Below are 23,048 nucleotides of genomic sequence, written 5' to 3' on the forward strand. Positions count from 1 at the left end.
TCCTCTGGTCCCTGGTCCCACCTCCTTGGTCTGGTATATGTTGGCAGTGTCTGTATGGTATATGACCCTGGTATAGTATTTGAATGGTTGTTGAAGGTATGCAGACCCATATAAATTTGCCAAAACACTTTAAAGTTTTAACTAGGAAGTAGGGAGGGGTTAGATTCTTTGTCAGATTTTGTCACTGTTGTCCCAACCCCCACCCCCTTCACGAAATCCCCTCTTTGTTCTTGTCCTGGCAACCATTATCACTGGAACAGAAAGTACAAGACAATCCAAAAATGTAAATTGTCACCAGAACAAGAATAGAGTGGAAACTTAATAGGGACATTCCCATGACAACTCTTAGAGTGGATTTCCCTCACTTTGGAGCAATGGGACTCTACTGTCAAAATGAAGTGACCGGGGTTTTTAAAGTGGTTGTAAAGCCTTAAAGTTTTTCATCTTAATGCATTCTACCACTTTAACCATTCCCTACTCCATACAAAATTAAACAAAAGTTTAGCTGTAACCCTTTTTAGAACTATATTTTAGTTGTGGATAACCCAAGTTCGCTCCCAACCTTTCATTTCCAGGGCCAAATTGAGGTGTTCTCACCAGGCCCTCATCCTCTGTGCTTTCCCATGGTAACTAAGCCTGTTTTCGTTTGTTGATCTCCAAACTATTAAAATTTTTATTTCACAGCTAATTTCTGACATGGGAACAATTTTATGCTTGACCCTTCCAGGAAGAACTTCATGATCAATAATGTTGTTACTTTAAAATGGTTTTCGAGTGTTCGTAAATTCTACAGTAACTGATTATTGAATCTTTGATCCATTGTCTTAAAAAAACAAAAATAGATAATGTACGTGGGCCTTATGTGTAGCTTTAATTTAGAAATGTATTAAAGTTCAACTTACAAAGAGATGTCTCTGCTGCATTAACTCCCAGATAATTGTTGCTGGGTTTTTTAATCAAAAGCATTAACACATTCCAAATTGAATTCAATTAAGCCTTCACTTTGGATTGCATACAGCATGTCTAAAGCCGCCTCTTTGTTTTTTTGTTTAGTTTTCAAGTAAAGCATGGTTTAAACCTTTCTTGCTTTTTTCTTACTGCCTGTGTATCACTGGTGAGATTTCTCTTAACTTCCTGCCCCAGAGAAACAAAGAGAAGTGAGTGGAAATTGCTCCGAAAAATGGAAAACCTGTCTTAGACAGCAGTCGCTAGAACAGGTTTCCCGGTTAAAAAATTTCCTATTCTGATGACAGCTGTCAATTTTGGATCTTCCATCACTTTGTTCTCAAGAAAATTGTTCAAGGACAAAAATAATCCAAATCTCTGGGCGTTAACAGAGAGCAATAAGGAAACTTAAAGAGAGTCTAAGACTTCTCCACTCGAATCAAAACTTAGTGAAAATGTTCTAACTCTAGGTACACTTTAGTCTTCTTTGAACCCATATTTAAATGTAAAATATATCTATATAATTGTGACTGCTTTAAAATGCTAATTTCTTTTTTATATCTACTCAATATTGCTATTTCAGCCACACAGGATGAATTACTGAGCCCACAAAGAGGTGGAGCTACTCAAATGTGGGGGTAGTTTTGTCCATGTAAGGAATTTTGGGGCAGAGTTTCGTCAGATTATAGGCTTGGCTTTGTTTTTTTATGCTTTATATTATAGTGATGATGATGATGATGGTTTTTTGTGTTTCCTTCATACTTTGTCATTCAGATATCTGTGGAGGAGTGCTCACTGGCCTCTCTGGAGTTATCACCAGCCCTGACTACCCTGATAATTACCCCAACAATGCGGAGTGCCATTGGCTGATTCGGGCCGCCCCTCACACCAACATCCGCCTGGTGTTCACAGACTTCCAGCTGGAGAGCCAGGAGTGTAACTTTGATTATGTTGCTGTCCTTGATGGCAATGGTATTGAAGAACAAGTCCGCCATTACTGTGGCACCACCAAGCCACCAGACATCACATCCTCCTCCAATGAGCTGCATGTGGTCTTCAAATCTGACTTCAATATTGGAGCCAGGGGCTTCAAGGCTCATTTCTCATCTGGTATGACATTTCTTCTTCCCACTCTAATTTAAAATTAGATTCCACAGGTATTTGATCAAGTTAGATACTCACTGCTAAGTTTGCATTAAAAAAAATTCACAAAGGATAAGACAGGCTTCCTAAGAAATGTCCTTTTTATTACAGTAATCCTCATAACAGACTCAATTCAGTTCTACCCACTTGATTGTGGTGCATCTAAAAAAACCAAGGCACGCTTCCTACAGTTTTAGAATAACCATCTTTTACACAATGATACCAAAAGTATTGGGACACCTTCCCTTACATACTCATGAACTTTAATGGCATCCCTGTCTTAGTCCGTAGGGTTCAATATTGAGTTGGCCCACCCTTTGCATCTATAACAGCTTCAACTCATCTGGGAAGGTTGTCCATAAGGTTTAGGAGTGTGTCTATGGGAATGTTTGACCATTCTTCCAGAAGTGCCTTTGTAAGGTCAGGCACTCATGTTGGACAAGAAGGCCTGGCTCGCAGTCTCTGCTCTAATTCATCCCAAAGGTGTTCTATTGGGTTGAGAAGGCCAGTCAAGTTCCTCCACCACACACTCGCTCATCTATGTCTTTATGGACTTTTCTTTGTGCACTGTCATGTTGGAACAGGAAGGGGCCATCTCCAAACTGTTCCCATATAGTTGGGAGCATGAAATTGTCCAAAATGTCTTGGTATACTGACACCTTAAGAGTTCCCTTCACTTGAACTAGGGGACAAGTCCAACCCCTGAAAAGCAACCCCACACCATAACTCCCCTCTCCACCACATGATTTGGACCAGTATGCAAAGCAAGGTCTACAAAGACATGTATGAGTGAGTTTGGGGTGCAGGAGCCTGCACAGAGTGCTGACCTCAACCCGATAGAACACCTTTGGGGTGAATTTGAGCGGAGACTGCGAGCCAGGTCTTCTCGTTCACATCAGTGCCTGACCTCACAAATGCGCTTCTGGAAGAATGGTCAAACATTCCCATAGACACACTCCTAAACCTTGTGGATATACTTCACAGAAGAGCTGAAGCTGTTATAGCTGCAAAGGGTGGGCCAACTCAATATTGAACTCTACGGACTAAGACTGGGATGCCATTAAAGTTCATGTGTGTGTAAAGGAAGGCGTTCCAATACATTTGGTAATATAGTTTATCTGTTATGTGCTAAACATCTCTGTAAGGAAGGTGTGAGCAAAGTATAGAGCAGGGATCCTCAAACTACGGCCCTCCAGCTGTTGCGAAACTACACATCCAATGAGGCATTGCAAAACTCTGACATTCACAGACATGACTAGGCATGATGGGAATTGTAGTTCCTGAACAACTGGAGGGCCATAGTTTGAATACCCCTGGTATAGAGGAACACTACAAGCTATTTCAACCTACATTAGATTAATTGTGACCTTTAGACTAGAGTATCTATTGGAAGACATTAGTATGAGTGACCCAAGACTGAGTCTTTTGATGGCCCACCAGAGCATGACCTTTATTAACGTCCATGTATCGGTTCAAAATAACAGTTGTGATGCAGTGAACATAATCTGCTATTGCTCCCAAAATTGGTCCTGATGCAACGTTCTTTCATTGTTTTTGATTTCTCAGGTGAATGTCAGGATGTGTTCAAAGCAGTGAAGGGCAATATCACCAGTCCTCGCTATCCAGAAATGTACCCCAATAATATTATCTGTCAGTGGAACATCCAGTTACCCCAAGGCTTTCGTATTAAGATGTTCTTCCGAGACCTGGAGCTGGAGGAGAGGAACAGCTTGACGGAACAGTGCGATTACGACTACGTGTCGGTTTACGATGGGCAAAATGAAGGCAACAAACTTCTAGCAAAATGGTGTGGTACGGAGATCCCCTCACCAATCATGTCTAGCAAGAACAATCTGCTACTGGTGCTCGTAACAGACAGAGATACAGCCAGTAAGGGCTTCTCCGTTTTTTACATTGGCGGTAAGTATGCAACAGCAATAGTTTTGCATTATCTAGTGTTTGCGTTTGGATTGTATTGGTTCTTATTTCAAAATAGGACTGAGAGAATAGTCTCTTTTAGATGATAAAAGTTACTCACTGCAGAGTTTCTATTTCCCAGGGCAGACAGGTGAAAGGATTATTATGATTTGTTAATGAGCAGCAAAGGCGATTCTTCCGTTAGCCTTATTAATAAGTCATGCATATTATGGCCGCAAGAAACTGTGTAATATCCATAGGGCCCAGGAACACAAGGGGCCCTCTACTGTCTGGCAGTTTAATGGTTTATCCAGACAGCAAGAGAATATTGCAAATAATTTGCAATAAAGTAAAGCCATACTCAGTGCAGGCACCACTTCTCGATGGTTATCATATAAATTAGTATGTATTATTTTTCCTGACACAGGTACGTAGAGGAAGCCCAGAGACTGAAGTGACCATATAATAACTTTGGTACAGGTCCATATCCTGTATTAATGTCACAACTCATTACAGGGCTAGTCATAGACATGACATGATGATTGGAAGATCCAAATGCTGTATTACCTTTCTGTTAAATGATCATGGTTTAAAGGGTGACTCCACTTTTGTGGGGGAAAAAAATCAGAAAATAAAGAAAAAAAACAATATAGTGTATACAATTATGACACAAATCATATTGTAATTGAATGTTATTAAAATTTCCTTTCCTTTTCAATCTGCAGCTGTTGTAATTTTCTATAACTGCAATTTAATATGGCTACCTGGAGCTGTTCTGTACACAGAATGTGTACTGACGACACCCCAGAAACATAATTTCCTGCTTGTGTGATTGGCTCGCTGATTTTCCCAGAAGTCTGCCTAAAATACAAGTCAGATTTCTGGCATCCCTTGATACTCTAGATACTGCCTAGATACTCCCAATAGGAACATGCCTAAAGGGATGCAGGCCCAACAGCTTTCCTCATTAGAGCCCTGCAGGTGCACAGCTGATAGATAATTATGAAACCACTCCCATTTGACCCACCCGGCACAGAGGAACAAACAATAATTTCTTCAGAATAACAAAAGGTAGGAATCTGCAACAAAGTTTGTTAAAATCCTTGTAATGTACACAGATCACCCGGAAGGGAATGTTTTTTTCCTCAACAAAAGTGGAGTTACCCTTTAAATATCCATAGGTATTACACTGTGCATGTACAGTATGTTTAAAGAATTTGTCCTAGGAAGTCAAACTATTGTCTAGCAAGAGGTGCCTACACACACTTGCAGTAGCCTCCCAAACCCTGTCATGGTGGAATTTCAAGTTGTTTTATAACTCCCATACTGAGCAGTTTAAGAGCTTACCACTAAGCTTCTCTTCTATACAATCTTATTGGCCCTTCACTATGATGGAAGGGCTCTCTGGCCAATAGGAATGTGCAGGTGGCTGGAAAAGGTATGCATGCTTAGAATAAAACTGTGCCCAGATAATACACACTAAAGTATTTACATATTCTGAACAACAGTCACTTTAAAGCAAAACAATTCATCTCTGTATCTATAAGCAATATGGAGAAATGAATTTCAAAGTTCACAAAAGAGGCATAGTGATTTTCCCTGGGAGCAGATCTTGGCAGGCTTGCCAGCCCTGCAATGTAAACACAAAGCAGATGTTTCTAAGCTGTTTGAAACTCACTTTAGAGTTTTGTGATCTTTGATAATGAATACTTTCACACTAAATTCAGATAGAGAGGTCAAGCATGGCTTGCTGTAAAGTTCTTTAAATAGTTGTTAAAACATGTAAGTAGTTTAACCGCTCCCAGCCAGTGGGTCCTTAAAGTGGAAGTAAACACTTTTTGTAAACTTGTACCTACAGGTAAGCCTATAATAAGGCTTACCTGTACTGTATGTACTTTAAATATCTCCTAAATTTTCACTGTTTAGAAGATATTTATACTGCATGCAGTCAGTGATGTCACCGGTGCATGGGCACTGAAGGGAGGGCATACCCGCGCCATCCCTATAGAGCTCAGTGCCGCGGTCAGTGACTCCTGCATGCATGCGCGGGAGTGACGTCATTGCGGCACAGCCAGTCAGACAGCCAGAGGACGCCAACTTGGAAGGAAGACCGGGCGAAGATGGAAGGGCATTTAACGGTGACACTGCACTGCTGGAAGGCTTTGTTCTATGGTGAGTATTTCATAATGTGCTGGTATGCAATGCATACTAGTGCATTATGCAATTGTCTTACAGGGTTTGAAAACAAAAAAGCGGTTTACTACTGCTTTAATGCCAAGTTTCAGAAGTGGGCTTCATGTGATCGCTGTAATTGGCTGTCACGGTGATCACATTATCAGGAGCCTGTTCCCAGCTCCCAGTCAAACAGTGACCGTGAGCTATTGGTGACAGCACTGTCTCTGTGCTGGAAGCGCCGAAGGAGCGCACTCCCAGCACAAAACAACGATGCCAGCTGTATTCATATACACAAATCAGCCATAACTTAATGACCACCCACCTAATATTTAGTGGGTCCTCCTTTTGCCACTAAAATAGTCCTGACCCATCAAGACATGGATACCCCTAGACCTCTAAAGGTATGCTGTGGTATTTGGCACCAAGCAGTCAGTAGCAGATCCTTTAAGTCAGGGGTGTCCAAACTTTTTTCAAAGAGGGCCAGATTTGATGAAGTGAACATGCGTGAGGGCCGACCATTTTGCCTGACATTCTTTGGACCATTAAAATTAAATGCAAATTAACTATTTTATGCAAAGTTTATTGCAAACGGCATACTTTTCATTTCGTCACATGGATGACAAATCTAAACAGGTGTTATGCCAGTTATCATGGAGAGAGCGCTGGTCCTGTCATACTAGCGCCAAATTTATTTGTGTTTTTTAGTGCTCCATTATAAGGCTAAAGCCTCGTACACAGGATCAGATTAGCGAACAATCTTGCGCCTGATTTTTGTTGCATGCTAGTCTCATATCGAAAGTGAAGAGGTTACGTTCATACGAGAATTCCGTACGATAGAATTCAAATTCAGAAGTGATCTCATGTGTTGAATTGTTTTGTATGTGTTCTTTCGTTTCGTTCTTTCGTTTCTGAGCATGCCTTGCTCTTACGATTTTTTTCGGACGATAACTGTACTAATTAAAGGAAAATCGGACGTTGTGTTGACATACAATAAAAATTTTATAGCCTGCACATCCAGATTTTGTCGTCCGAAAATTTGTTATCGGCTGTTGAAAGCACTATGCTAACAATCCGAAAATCGGCAGATCGTTCGTCGGACGAAATTTTACTTCCGATTTTTAGTATTGTGTGTACGGGCCTTAAGAAGTCTGAGTCCATATTGAGCAAGGGATATAAAGCTGGTGGGGATGGGCGGTGGATGTTAACATTTAGTGTATTCACAAGTAACATGGGTGTTGAAAGATCCGGAGATCCCAGTGGTCCTGAGCAGCGCTCTGGGATTCACAGGGGCCACAACAATAGATTTTTCCAAATTATCTGTGGGGCCGTATTAAAGCGGCCTGGACTTTGGACATGCCTGCTTTAAGTCCTGTAAGTTGCGAAGTGGGGCCTCCAGAAATCAGACTTATTTTTCCAGCACATCCCACAGATGCCTGATTGGATTGAGATCTGGAGAATTTGGAGGCCAAGTAAACACCTCCAACTCGTTGTTGTGTTCCTCAAACCATTCTGGAACCATTTTTGCAGTGTGGCAGGGCACATTATCTTGCTGAAAGAGGCCACTGCCATCAGGGAATACTGTTTTCATGAAGGGGTGTACGTGGTCAGCAACAATCTTTAGGTAGGTTGTACATGTCAAGTAACATCCACATGAATGGCAGGATCCAAGGTTTCCCAGCAGAATATTGCACAAAACACCACACTGCCTCTGCCGGCTTGCTTTCTCATACTGCATCCTGGTGCCATCTCTTCCCCAGGTAAGCGACACACACGCACCTGGCCATCCACATGATGTAAAAGAAAAAGTGATTCATCAGACCAGGCCACCTTCTTCTATTGCTTTGTGGTCCAGTTCTGATGCTCACATTACCATTGCAGGCACTTTTGGCTGTGGACATGGGTCAGCATGGCCAGCATGACCAGTCTGCAGCTATGCAGCCCCATACGCAACAAACTGTGAGGCCTATTTTTTCTGCTATCAACACATCAACTTCAGGGACAACATGTTTATTTGCTGCCTAATATATACCACTGACTTTCAGATGCCATTGTAACAAGATAATCAATGTTATTCATTGTCAGTGGTCACAAAGTTATGGCTGACTAGTGCATGTGGCAGGCTACAGAAATAGAAAGAGATTGCCCAGTCGCCGCACACCTCACCCGGCCTGAGTGGTTAGCAGGTATAAGCAGCCTCAACTTATCCAGGCCACATCCCCAACATGTTTGGCCCCACCCCCGAGGATTAATCATGGAGAACATGATCTTCATGTAGGTGGGGTGTAGCAGGGTGCGGTGGCAATAATTCACACAGTCAAGTGCAATGGAAAACTTTTATTGAAGTAACTCAGCAACAGTTCACAACAAACCCAGTGGGAAAGTTATCCAGCTGGGCACACTCACAGTTCCAATAACATGAAAAAGTAGGTTCCAGCCTCTGTTGAGAGGGGACAGATTGCAGCCTGGCTATCTCATGCCAAATCATTTAGGTATCCAGAAAGATGCAACCCTAAGCTTTCCCTCCTCATCACGAACCTTTTCCAATTGCTAGTACTTCCCCTCACAGAGAGGGTACCTTTCCCTACTCTACCCACTCCAATAAGCACGTCAAACCTAGGGGGCAGGGCAGAGGCGTAACTAGAACCTTCAGGGCCCTGATGCAAGAAACCATGAAGGGCCCCCCAGACCCCGGGCCGGGGCCCTTACCTTCAAGCCCAGGGCTCTTCCCACTAATCCTGGGGCTCTTTACACTCGTTGCATGGCCTTTTATTACAGTCCCGCAGCAGGATTCTTTCACAAGTTCTGCAGTGGGCCCCCTTCCTGCAATCTTGGGGCCTCCCCACAGTGGTGAAATGCCAGGGTCCGGTCGCAAGTGTAACCTTTGCGATCCTGGAAGTTCACCCACTGGTTTGCTACCGGGCCCCCTGGAGCATGGGGCCCGGTAGCGATTGCAACCCCTGCAACCCCTGTAGTTACGCCCCTGGGGCAGGGTCTTAAATAGATTCTGCCACACCTAAGATGGCCACCCATGTGACATGGGCTGCCAGCCCCTATATGGATCGCTACCCCAGTGATTCAGTAAACCTTAGCGGAACCTTATTCCCCATGACTTCCTTTCCCTCTGCATTCCCGCTGCAATTGAGCGCCACCTGCAGAGGGGATAGCAGACTGCACCTGCCTACATCGAGAACATACTGTAAATCATGATCTCCATGATGAAACATGTTGGGGACGTGGCTCAGATGAATTGAGCTTAGGCTGCTTTTACCTGCTAACCACTCAGGCCGGGTGAGGTGTGCAGCGATATGGCTAACACTTTCTATTGCTGCAGTGTGCTTTGGGTCTGGTGGACTTCTCCTCAGCCTTGCCTCTCACTAGGTAGCAGCATCCAATTAATCAGACTTTGATAACCTAAGCAAGGAGCCTCAAGCATTTATCGTGGGTTACAGTTCATGTGGCAACCTGGTATCATAGCCCACCATAATGCTGCCATATATACTGTAAACGCACACCTGGTCTTAAGCGGTAATTTCCATTGTCTGGGCACAGGTACACTTTAGGCACTATAAAGAAGTGCTGAAGCTTTAGCCATGACAGGATGTTTTTAGGAACTGCAACAGGTATGTGCACCTTCACGTGCCTGCACTTTATACCCGCAGCAGTACTTTATTTTTCTCTAACAACTTATGAGATCAGCCGCATAGGGAGTGCATTGTTTTCAATACATGTGCAGACTCATTCACTTGCATTGTAAAGCGCTGCGCAAACTGTTGGCGCTATATAAATCCTGTATAATAATAAAAAATTGTGTGAATGAACAGTAAAGAATTATGCTGATGCTGAACATATGCTGTACCCATTGAAGGATTGAACCCCAAAATAACCCAGCATGGGCAATGCCATTTTAGACTCAGCTGGCTGCTGATCTGTAGTTTGTGTTGGGGGTACACAATGGATGGAGAAGGCAAGAAATGGAAGTAAGATTTAGATTTTCTTTTCAACCATTTCTGGACCGGAAGATTTTCCCCCTTAATGACCAGGCCATATTTTGCGATTCGGCACTGCGTTACTTTAACGGACAATTGCACGTCGTGCGATGCTGTACCTAAATAAAATTTATGTCCTTTTTTCCCCACAAATAGAGCTTTCTTTTGGTGGCATTTGATCAGCTCTGCAATTTTTATTTTTTTGCGCTATAAACAAAAAAAGAGCAACAATTCTGGAAAAAAAAACAATATTTTCACTTTCTGCTATATAACATTCTCCAAAAAAAAAAAAATGTCATTTTTTTTTTAACATTTCAGGCCAATTTGTTTTCTGCTACATATTTTTGGTAAAAAAAAAAATCGCAATAAGCTTATTTTGATTGGTTTGCGCAAAAGATTTATGTCATTTTTATTTTATTTTTTTACCAGTAATGGCAGCGTTCTGCAATTTTTAGCGGGACTGCGACATTGCGGCGGACAGATCGGTCCCCTAACTGACATTTTTTACCCTTTTGGGGGGATCAGTGACATTACTACAGTAATCAGTGCTAAACATATGCACTGTTACTGTAATAATGACACTGGCAGGGAAGGGGTTAACACTGTTGGTGATCAAGGGGTTAAATGTGTACCTAGGAGAGTGATTCTAACTGTGGGGGGCGTGGCTTGTGAAATGATCACATGGGCTCTATGATCATTCCAGGGAGAAGAAAGGTCAGCTGTGTTTACAATAGCTGACCGTTGTTCTCTCTCAGCGGGGAGCGATCGCGGGTGTTAGGCGGCAATCTGAGCCGATCGGAAAATTTTAAATTATTCCATGCAGTGGGGCTGTTCCTGCACTGCTCATTTGTCTAGGGGAGAGGAGAAGCGGTTTTGCTTAAAGTGGTTGTAAACCCTTACACATATCAGGTGATACAAAGGGATCAAACAAATCCTCCTACATAAGTTGTACCTGTTTATTTGCAGTCTTCTCTTCTCTACATCTGTTCAAAGTGCTGAAGTTATAAGCTTGTCTGAGAGTTCATAAAAAAAGGTGAGAAGAGCTCTGAGAGCTGATTGGAAGGAAGGAAAACACACCCCTTCACACAGCACACAGGAACAGAGCTGAGCCTGTCAATCAGCTGGAGGTGCCTCCCCTGACACCTTTTTGCTCTTGGTGTCAGCAAAACCTGTCAGAAGTGATTCATGCTGATAGCAAAGAAACGAAGCAGCAGACAGAAATGACACTTAGTGCTCTTAATTGGAAAAAGTACACACCATAGAAGGATATGCTTTATTCATATGTATTGTCTGAGGTTTACAACCACTTTAAATGATGGAGTTCCCTTGCGCTCTAGCAGTGGACTGTCCCTTGGCGTCATCACGTCCAAAGCAGGGCTATGGACCCTGCTTAGATCTTGATGACATCAGGACCTTAAAACGTTGGCGCATGGGGGAGAAAAAAGTGGCAGGGACTGTTCTAGCTGTGGGTAGGAATAGAGGACATGGTAAGTAAACCTTCTTCCTCCTAGCAGTGCCATCTTCAGAGCATTAAAGGGCCCCGGGCAATTCAGTGCACTGGGGCCCTGCCTACACAATCACCCACGAGAGTAAAAATGTAAATGATCGATAAGCCCATATTTATTGCTACAGCAGTACCAGGCTAATGACCAGTGGTGGCTGGTGCTCAAAATTTTTGGGGGGGCGCAAACAGAAACATGAGTGACCAGCAAGCCCCCAATCAATGCAGAGTGCCACAGCGTGCCCCCAATCAATACAGAGTGCCACAGCGTGCCCCCAATCAATACAGAGTGCCACAGCGTGCCCCCATCAATGCAGAGTGCCACAGCGTGCCCCCCATCAATGCAGAGTGCCACAGCGTGCCCCCCATCAATGCAGAGTGCCACAGTGTGCCCCCATCAATGCACAGTGCCACAGTGTGCCCCCCATCAATGCACAGTGCCACAGTGTGCCCCCCATTAATGCACAGTGCCACAGCGTGCCCACATCAATGCAGAGTGCCACAGTGTGCCACAGTGTGCCCCCCATCAATGCACAGTGCGCTCCCAATCAATGCACAGTGCCACAGTGTGCAGAGAGACCAGCACTTACCTGATCCGGCGGCGGCTTCTATTCAGTCCTGCGCGTCTCCCGAGTCCTCCTCCTCCTCGGCCAATGGCAAACGTTCGCCTGAGACCCGTTTCCTGATTGGCCAGGAGGAGGATCCGTGTGACAATAGCGAATTTTCATTCACTATTGTCACACAATGGGTGGGCTCGGGGCGCACTGCTCTGCACCCCGGGTCCACCCTTTTCTGAAGCCTATTAGAGCCTCTGGCTCTAATCACGTGCTTCAGAAAAAAAAAAAAACCCCATTGAACACCATGCGTCTGGCGCCCCTGCATGTAGATTAGGGGGCCGGATGCATGGATAGGGGGGCGGCGCCCCTGCGCCACCTAAGACACCGGCCGCCACTGCTAATGACAGCTTCCAAGTTCAGCGGCTGGGTCTGGTGAGCACACACGGATGGGAGTCCGACTCGACTGTCCTGTATGTGCCTGTTCCCATAGAGACGGACAGGCATTCCTGCAGTTGTGGGCTCCCCCTCCACGGCCCAAGTGGCCTGACAGCAGCGCAGGGCCGACAGGCGCTTGCCACCTGCTAAGTTTGGCGGCGAGATACACACGGGAATCGGGACTAATGCTTGGCTGGGTCCCTGGGCAGGTGGGGCCCCCCAGGCAACTGCCCAGCGTGCCCATTTGGTAAGGTGACTGTGCCTCCTAGTCCAGTGCAGACACGCAAAGGGCTAATACTTTTAGTTGCCCCGAGTTGGAATTTAAGTGTAGTTTAGGTTTAAACATCCCAAAACATTTCAGTAAAGTGCTAATGAACATAGTAAATACGCCAGGTCATTGCCAAGTTCCTTGACATGAATTACGCAGAGATAAGCAGCAGCTGACAAGCACTGTATTAATGGTGTTCCACTTATATAAGGCAGCAGAGGGATGTGTCCTCTCCAGCCTCTAGTGCTGATTTCAGACACAAGTTATGAGACTTGGTGCAATTAAATTATTCCGAGACATGAGAGGTCCTAAATAAGGAAGCAGGAAAGCAAAGGAAATGCAATTTCCAGTGATTTACAATCCGTCTGGCTTGGCCAGGGGATTCAGTTTCGCCCTCACTTGCTGTAATGCTCTTTTTGTATATAGGAAAACCTCTTAATGGTTTTCTAATGTACTGGGTATAAGAAGCCTTCCTCATCTCTTATTGATTTACTAGAAGAATTACAGACTCAGCCGCAATGTTGTTACTTGCAAAAATAATGCTGGCATTGTGAATTAACCCTTGCCGAGGTTTTATTATAAAAGGGTACCTGTCACCTGAGCTTAGCAAGGTTGTAGTTTACAAGTGGAGAGTAGAAGCCATATTACTGACAAACCGGTTTCTGATTTCCAGAGGAACAATTGTCATTCCAGTGGCATCCAATGACCTTATGTACCTTATGATTTATATGCTACTTGATGTGGACAGGTAAATGCGGCATTTTCAGGTATTTTCAACTTTCGTGTAAGTTCAGTTTGAGATGCTTCAATTTGCTGTCTTCTACTGATTTTCCTTTCACGGTGACTTTCATATCATATCCGTATCAGTCTAATCATAACATTTTCTTTAGTTTTGTATAGTGTTGGGAAAAGTTGGAACCTCCATCAGATTTTTTTTGCTGTCTGTGTCCATGTAAAGAGATCTCCGTTCATTTCCTGTTATGGTGACCGGTGTCAGAAAATGGAAGAAATGTCCCCAGTACACACAAACAACAATACAAGTGGAAAATTGTATCAAATACCACCACATATATGCTGGTGTCAGGAAACAGGAAAATTGAATCAAATACTTACCGTAATTTACCTTTCTTGGTGCCAATCTATGGCAGCATACTACCACATGTATGCTGCCATGCTGGTGCCAGGAAACAGGAAAATTGCATCAATCGCCGTGTCCCATCATTGGTTTTGGTGGGAGGAATAGTGCCCTATTGTTGGTATCATAAGAAGGAATGGTGGCCCATTGTTGGTATTCAAGGTAGGAATGGAACCCCATCATTGGTGTCTGTGGGAGGAATGGAACCCCATCATTGGTGTCCGTGGGAGGAATGAAATCCCATCATTGGCGTCTGTTGGAGGAATGGAACCCCATCATTGGTGTCTGTGGGACGAATGGAACCTCATCATTGGCGTCTGTGGGAGGAATAGAACCCCATCATTTGTGTCTGTGGGAGGAATGGAACCCCATCATTGGCGTCTGTGGGAGGAATGGAACCCCATCATTGGCGTCTGTGGGAGGAATGGAACCCCATCATTGGCGTCTGTGGGAGGAATAGAACCCCATCATTGGCGTCTGTGGGAGGAATAGAACCCCATCATTGGCGTCTGTGGGAGGAATGGAACCCCCTCATTGGTGTCTGTGGGAGGAATTGAACCCCATCATTGGTGTCTGTGGGAGGAATGGAACCCCATAATTGGCATCTGTGGGAGGAATGGTACCCCATCATTGGAGTCTGTGGGAGGAATGGTACCCCTTCATTGGCATCTGTGGGAGGAATGGTACCCCATCATTGGCACCTGTGGGAGAAATGGAACCCCATCATTGGCGTCCGTGGGAGGAATGGAACCCCATCATTGGCATCTGTGGGAGGTATGGTAACTGATCATTGGTGTTAGTGGATGGCATGGTGCCCCAAGGGCCTGATAAAGGCAAGCAAAGGGCCATATCCAGCCACACATTTGTATGTGTCTCACACAATTTTCGTCTAATGTTGCCAATCCATTACTGAGTCTGAACTCTGCTGTACAGGGGATTGCGTGAGGTCGATCCCAAGTCAAATTCAGGGACTTACACTGTTTGCATTGAAAAAAAAAATAAACTGAATTATTCATAAATGAATACAGAGCTGCATTTTTTTGCAAATTTAGCTTTAAAGAATACGTTACCCCAACATTTTATATTCCTGATATTTGCCTGCTGTACCATGCACTTGTGTTAAAAGGAATCCTGTTCTATTTGTATTGCTTCCTTTGTGTGAAATATTCTGTGATCCTGCCTGTCCCCCTGCTCTCCTATTTTAAACTGACCACACTGGGCATGACAACAAATCTATCCCAGGGTGGTCAGTTTTCTGGCTGTGCTTGGAGAACAGCCCGCTTGTCCAATGATTGGGCTGACATGCCCCCCCCCTGCACAGCTATTCCCACAGCTTTCTAAACTCCTTATGCAGCCGAAAACATAGATTATGTGATCACTTTAAAAAAAAAAAAGGTATTTATAATGTTTTTATATATATTCACAAATGTTTTGCCTTTCATTTCTATTTTAAACTATTGGGTTGTTTGCAAGGTGAGGGTTCACATATAAAGCAGAAATTAGCTGGCAACTCGATAACTTGGTATTATCCTTTATTTGGCTACATCATACACACAGGATCAATGCTGACATGTTTCGGCCATTACAGCCTTAAGCCCCGTACACACGTACCGATCGTCGGCCGAACGATCAGCCGTCTTTTGTCCCCGGGCTGTCGTGTCCGCTGAAAAGTGCAAAAGACTGCACACGAATTTTGTCCGCCAACAACAGCCGACTGCAGAAGTGATGTCATGTGATGGTTAACTTTCCCTGTGTTTTTTATTTTCTGAGCATGCCCAGTCTTGCAAATCTGCTGTCTGTCGGCCGAAATCTGTACTGACTGGCGAACAATCGGCCGTTCTGGTGTCGGCATACAAAAATGTTAATGCTTGCACACCCGATTCTGTTCGGCCGAAAGTGCGCTGTCGGAAGCATCATACTAACAAGCCGAAAATCGGCCGATCGCTCGTCGGCCGAATCTTTTCGGCCGACAATCTGCACGTGTGTACGGGCCTTAACTCATAGGGTTCACATACACTTTAAATACAGATTTGCAATACAATTTGATGGCTAGCCCAGAGCTCCCTCTCCTCCATAGGAACAAGGAACTGTTCCCTTCTGCCCTGAAATGGTAATTTTATGATTAGTGGCTCATTTAGAAGGGGTGTACATTGACCTTTTTTTTTTTTCTTTCTGATCAGTTGTCCCAGTTAATGTCAGCTGCACCCGTACAGACTTCAACATCCAGATTCCGAGCCAGTCTGTCCCTCAGCTGGAGAGGAACCACATCTACCTGGGTACACCAGCCTGTGCTGCCCAACTCTCTGGCAGTAACTTCAAGATCTATGCCCGCTTTGATACGTGTGGGACAGGACCAAAGGTAAGCAGTGGACTAGCTATGCACCGTTGTGGATATCATAAAGCAGGAGGTACATTCCTGTATGTACCAGTGGTAGGACTTCCTTGCTAACCCATATAGCCTATGTGTGATGGACTAAATGAATTCTGTAGACTCCTCTAAAAACCCAGCAAAAGGAGCAAGCCTGGACTGCAATACAATCCCTAAAGCCCCTTTCACATGGGGAAGACGCCGGCAGTGGATGTGTCCGCTTAGCAGGGGATCTCTCCGCTGATGACAGGTGGATGACAGGTCCGTGTCCGGTCTGCTGGTGATGACCAGACACAGACACAGCCTGCTCCCCTCTTTGGGGCTGTCGGATGGAAACGGACGGCCAGTCCATTTCCATTCGATTGTGATCTGATCCGCTGGATGGATCCACCATCTGTCTGTTTTTAGCAGACGGGATTGGATCAGATGCTGGGAGGTGGGACAAGTGTCTGCTGACATCCGCCGCTTAACTGAGAGCATGGAGGGTTTGATCCGGTCCACCTGAAAAACTGACAGGCAGACCTAGACAGTCCATCAGTATGAAAGGGGACTTATGGGCCATACACACTATAAGATTTTCTGAAGACTTTTTCCTTTAGATTCACCAAAACCATATAATAGGAGGTCAAACCTAAACACTTTCAATTTGTATGCAATCTGGCAGGCCCTTGCACTACATGGAAAAGGTAAATCTGAAGGAAATCTAACCAAAAAAGTTGGATAGTGTGTATCCAGCTTAAGAGAGGTCCATGAAGTTAATGGAACCCTATATCCATAGATGTAAATGGGGCTGACATAATCCTGAAAATTCTAGTTTCCTGGCTGTTATGCTGGTCTAATGGTATGGAAAATGTATGAATAACTGACCTGAAGTAAGCTCCAAGTTAATAACTCAGATCTGAGATCAGAGGAGTAATATAATATCCAAGCAGGGTTAGTATTATCAGAAGTACTGTAGGTAAGAAAAAACAATGTTTCTCGAAGTACAGACTTAGGCCCCTTTCACACGAACGATCCGATCAGATCCGCCTGTCAGTTTTTTAGGCGTATCTGATCGGATCCTCCATGCATCCCTATGGGGCAGCAGATATCAGCGGAGACATGTCCACTGACACCCACTACCATCCGCATCCGATCCTGTCCGTGAAATCCGGACCGATGGAAATCCTATTTTCCATCCGCCCAGGGGATCGGATGAGAGCGGACAGGCGGTCCGCTCTTATCCGATTCCCGCATAGAGTCCGGCACAGTGGTGTAGTGGTTAGCACTTTCACCTAGCAGCAAGAGGGTCACTGGTTCGAATCCCAGCCACGACACTACCTGCCTGGAGTTTGCATGTTCTCCCTGTGCCTGTGTGGGTTTCCTCCGGGTACTCCGGTTTCCTCCCACACTCCAAAGACATGCTGGTAGGTTAATTGGACCCTGTATAAAATTGGCCCTACTATGTATGTATGAATGTGAGTTAGGGACCTTAGATTGTAAGCTCCTTGAGGGCAGGGACTGATGTGAATGTGTAATGTATATGTAAAGCGCTGCGTAAATTGACAGTGCTATATAAGTACCTGAAATAAATAAATAGAGAGCAGCGGGGCTCTGACACCTCCCTCTCCGCACACAGTGCGGGGACGGAGCTGTCATCTGCCTGCTCAGCGGGGATCGGCAGATCGATCCCCACTGAGCAGAGAACGGTCCGCACCGGACAGCGGACCAAGTGAAAGGAGCCTTACTTAATAAAGAAAAAGTAAAAAAGTTAAACTGTCTGTAAACCTGTACATACACCCAGTAAAGTAACTGGCCTCAAGTGATACACAGAGATTAAACAAATCCTCCTACATAAGTTGTACTGGTTTTTCTGCAGCATTCTCTTTTTTACCTCCATTCAAAGTCCAGAATTTATAAAGCTTGTCTGAGCTGTCAGAAAAAAGGGGGAAGTTACACTCTGCAGCGCTCAGTAAGGAGAGGTCTGACAGCCGAATGGAGGAAAGTTACAAACCCCCCTTCACACAGCACAGAGGAACAGAGCTGAGACTGTCAATCAGCTGGAGATCCTTCTCCTGTCACCATTTTTCTATTGGTGTCAGGAAAACTTGTCAGAAGTGGTTCATGCTGATAGCATAGGAAAAAAGTAGCAGGCAAAAGTGACACCTAGTGCTCTTAATTGAGACCAGTACACACTATAGAGGGAGTGCTTTGTTCATATTTCATGTCTGAGGTTTATAACCACTTTAACATGTGAATTTCTTCAATATAGAGCTTTTACTTTTGAAAGTCAAAATCCAGCCAAAAGTGTGTTTTTAAATGTTTAGGTGTTTAGAACCTATTTTCTGTGTGTCCCTACTAGCGAAGGTTCTCATCACACCTGGGATCAGAAAGACGGTGATTAGAAATCTCTCCAATGTGGTCAGCGATATCAACAAAAACATTCTAGTAGAGTATATAAAGAGAAGATCTTCTGTAAGGTGTTAATTGCTGCCTGAATATTTATGGCCTGGTGACCCACATTCCTCACATTTCTTCTAATGTTGTCACAGGGACAGGAAGGCTAAAGCTGGATACACACTATACAATTTTCTTTAGATTTTTTTCCTTTAGATTCACCAAAACCATATAATACGAGGTGAAACCTAAACACTTTCAAGTTGTATGCAATCAGCCAGGCCCCTAAGCTGGATACACACTATACAACTTTTGTTGTTAGATTTCCTTTAGATTTACCTTCAACTATGTAGTGCAAGGGCCGTCCTGATTGCATACACATTGAAAGTGTTTAGATTTGACCTCATATTATATTGTTTTGGTAAATCTAAATTATATATATTAGTGTATATTGTGTATGGCCCATTATACTACATAGTTGAAAGTAAATCTAAAGGAAATCTACCAACAAAAGTTGTATAGTGTGTATCCAGCTTTAATCCAACAGACATTCTAACCTTCTCCACTTTGCTCACAACCACTAAATACATTTTGGCAGAATTTAGGCTTTAAGGCTGCATTCACACTTGAGCGTAGCGTTTTTTACCGCGATTTTTTCAGGCGTTTTTCATTGACATCTATCAAAAACGCTGGTAATCAGCCCAAAAAGAAGCTCGTGTACTTTTTTCAGCTACAGGCGTTTTGCAAAACGCTCAGATGTGAACAGGGGCCATTTAAATGAATGGGGTTTTACTTGTTGGGCGTTTTGGAAGTGTTTCTTTTGAGCGTTTTTGGAGCTGAAAACGCCCAGGTGTGAATGGAGTCTAAAGGCCAAGTTCACCTTTGTTTTTTGTTTTTTTTTTTTATTCTATCTTCCCTATGTAACAATATACCGTTAACCACTTTTGGACTGGAAGGATTTGCCCCCTTAATGACCAGGCCATTTTTTGGAATTCAGCATTGCGTTATTTCAACAGAAAATTGCGTGGTCGTGCGACACTGTACTGAAATAAAATTGATGTCCTTTTTTTCCCACAAATAGAGCTTTCTATTGGTGGTATTTGATCACCTGTGCGATTTTTATTTTTTGCGCTATAAACAAAAAAAGAGCGACAATTCTGAAAAAAATATATATTTTTTTCACATTCTGTTGTATAACATTCCCACAAAAAAAAAAAAAAAAAAAAAATGAAAATGTTTTCATCCTTTTAGGCCTATTTGTATTCTGCTACATACTTTTGGTACAAAAAAAAAAAAAAAAGCAAAAAAAAAAAAAAAACCGCAATAAGCGTATTTTGATTGATTTGCGCAAAAGTTATCGCGTCTACAAACTAGGGGTAATATTCATCATTTTTATTTATTTTTTTACTAGTAATGGCGATCTGTGATTTTTAGCTGGACTGCGACATTGCGGCAGACAGATCAGACACCTAACTGACATTTTTGACACTTTTGGGGGGACCAGTGACATTACTACAGTAATTATATGCATGGTTACTGTAGTAATGACACTGGCAGGGAAGGGGTTAACCTATTGGGTGATCAAAGGGTTAAATGTGAGCCTAGGGGAGTGTTTACTAACTGTGGGGGAGGGGCTTGTGAAATGACCATAGAGACCTGTGATTCTATGTAGAAGGATCACAGGCACTCTGATCATTTCAGACAGTTCTTCTCTCTCAGCGGGAAGTGATCGCGGCTGCCGGCCCCGTGCATCGGCATCCCCGTTGCCTTGTGCCAAGCACGCTACTGACGTAGGGCTACATCAGTTGGCACAGGAGGACCAGCCTGCCGCAGTAAATGTGCAGCGGGCAGTCCGGAACCTGGTAATGTACTTCTTTTGCAGAAATAAAAAAATTTTCTATTTATCCTACACAGCACTTACCTCAGTGTCCAGCTTGTTGTACAAAAAAAGCTTCCCCATTATTTCCTGGATGGACCTTGGGACATGAAAATGTTGCCTTTTGTTCTGTGTACCTGTGCATACACCCCAATTATTGTAGTAGCAAGCACCTATACACATCAAGATCCAGAGAAATCGTTACACAAAAGAGGTAGTTCAATCAGCAATACACATTTATTGAAAGGGTTACATAATATATATATATATATACATATATATATATATATATATATATATATATATATATACACACACAAATTACACACTAAACATTATTTACAACACATTGTTAGTACAGATCCCTTGGCTTTCAATGTTATTTACAAATCACCCACAATAGCCCTATTTACAATACCATGTACGTATTGAGCATGGAGTTAAGTTACCTTTTCACTTCAGGCATGGTGCCTGCCATGTGTATTCAAACACTAAAGAGAAAAGGCATGTATACATTCTAAGTGTGAGAGGTATAGTCTATATTTACCATCCCCAGTAGCTTCATCCTAGTCTGCTTGCAAGAGAGTGGTCTCTCTCCTCACCTATATTAATATAGACCCATCTCGCCTTGCTCAGAGCCATTCTGATTGGTGTAGCAATCTTACCCTTCTCCTCCCTTTGGGCGTATATTATTCAGGATTGGGCAAATTGCCCATCCCTGAACCGACGATCACCTTCATTGCATATCTAAAGATTGAGTCTTTGAATTAGAGGGTGAGATAAAGGAATGACCTGTCATGGACGATTTGTCAATTATTTTCTGGCCCCGTAATGTCTGGCTAACAGGAACGTAAGTACAGGATGGTACTATTCTGCATATCAGTTTGTTTTCTAGTGCAAATTGAACTGGCATTTCAAATGGACTTGTTAATCAAGTTACTATTGCCTGCAGACTGAAGTCACACAACTTTATATGATTATCAATTATATGTCAACTCAATGTAAGATCAAAACTCAATATCTGGTACATATATATTTACACCCATCTATATACAGTCTCTAATAACTCCTCCTCAGGCCACAGTAATGGAGATTACACATAAACTCATAAGGCAACAAAAACTACTAAGACACAGGAAGGAGTTCACCAGCTGACCTCATAAACACACACCCTGCATTTGCCCTCCTACTCCAGGCGATCGCTCCCACCAACCTCTGCCGATGCATGTTTTTAATAATGGAGAAGTTTTTTTATACAACAAGCTGGACATTGAGAGAAGGGCTGTGTAGGATAAATAGAAAGCTTTTTTTATTTCTGCAAAAGAAGTACATTAATGGTATATTGGTTCATAGGGAAGATGGAATTTAGAAAAAAAAAAAGTGAACTTTACCGCCTTTCTGGAGAAGCTCTTTCAGGGCACAGCCCTAGCCCTAATATGAAGAAAGAACATCTGATTGCATGCTCCATGATCTATCTTACAATGTAAATAAAACCTATTTTGATAGTGATGTTTCTCTGCTTTTCTTGCAGAAACGGAACAACACCTCAGTCATTGTGAGCACACTTTATATAGATTTCTCTCTGGGTGCTCAGGAGGACATTCATCAGTACGAGGTGCAGTGTGAACCCAAGAGGAAAGAAGCCTCTGTACGTATCTTGTCTGGTTCAGACCCAGCTCAGCTCCAGGGACTGGTGGAGAATACTGAGCAGTCCCAGCTTCCAGAGGCAGAGGCATCAGAGAGCAGTGATCGGGGGCAGGATAGCAGTGATGTGGTCTTCATCAGCATCTGTATATTGGCTGGAATCCTCATGATCATTGCAGTGGTGGGGTTGGTTCTACTGTGACCATATACCTCAGATGAGTATCAGCATAATCACTATGACAATCGTTACAAAGAAGGAAAGTCTGGAAGAATAAGATGCTATTAGTGAAGAACTAAGCCTTTACAGCTAAGGAAGAAACAGTCCATCTTGGGTATTTGGAAAGAAAAGCCTGACAAATTCAAAAGCGGACTACCTAATAACGTGGTTTTCTTCACAGCTTAGCACTGAAAGTCAATCCAAACTTGAACTGATAAAAGTCCCCAAGAGCAGGCATCAAAAGCACCTGCACATTGCTTTAATTCTGTGGAAGCAAATTCTGAGTCCTTGGGTGTTCTCAACGAGCAGACTTTGGTTTGAGCTCCAAACCAAAATATTTGCTTATCTCCAATCAGTATCCCATGTGCAAAATTCAATAGCCAATAGGGATGTATGCTTCGCAAGATGCTGTATCACACCAAGCTCTGACTTGAAGCAAGAGTTGAAGTCTGCAAGCTGTATACACCCAAGGAGACACTTCCCACAGAACTAAAGCCATATGTAG

At 43.5% G+C, this 23,048-nt stretch overlaps 1 protein-coding gene across 1 annotated transcript in view; it reads left to right on the forward strand.

Annotated features, from left to right (window-relative positions):
• CDCP2 (CUB domain containing protein 2) overlaps positions 1-22,559 on the forward strand; it is a 36,328-nt gene extending 13,769 nt beyond the window's left edge. The window contains exons 3-6 of the mRNA XM_082266199.1: positions 1,720-2,055; positions 3,655-4,008; positions 16,243-16,421; positions 22,214-22,559. Coding sequence (XP_082122325.1) covers positions 1,720-2,055; positions 3,655-4,008; positions 16,243-16,421; positions 22,214-22,528 — 1,184 coding nt within the window. The 3' untranslated portion in view covers positions 22,529-22,559. The remainder of the gene's footprint in view (positions 1-1,719; positions 2,056-3,654; positions 4,009-16,242; positions 16,422-22,213) is intronic.
• Positions 22,560-23,048: the final 489 nt, after the last annotated feature.

This window comes from Pelophylax lessonae (assembly GCF_965119305.1).
Source record: "Pelophylax lessonae genome assembly, chromosome: 8".
Taxonomy (NCBI): domain Eukaryota; kingdom Metazoa; phylum Chordata; class Amphibia; order Anura; family Ranidae; genus Pelophylax; species Pelophylax lessonae.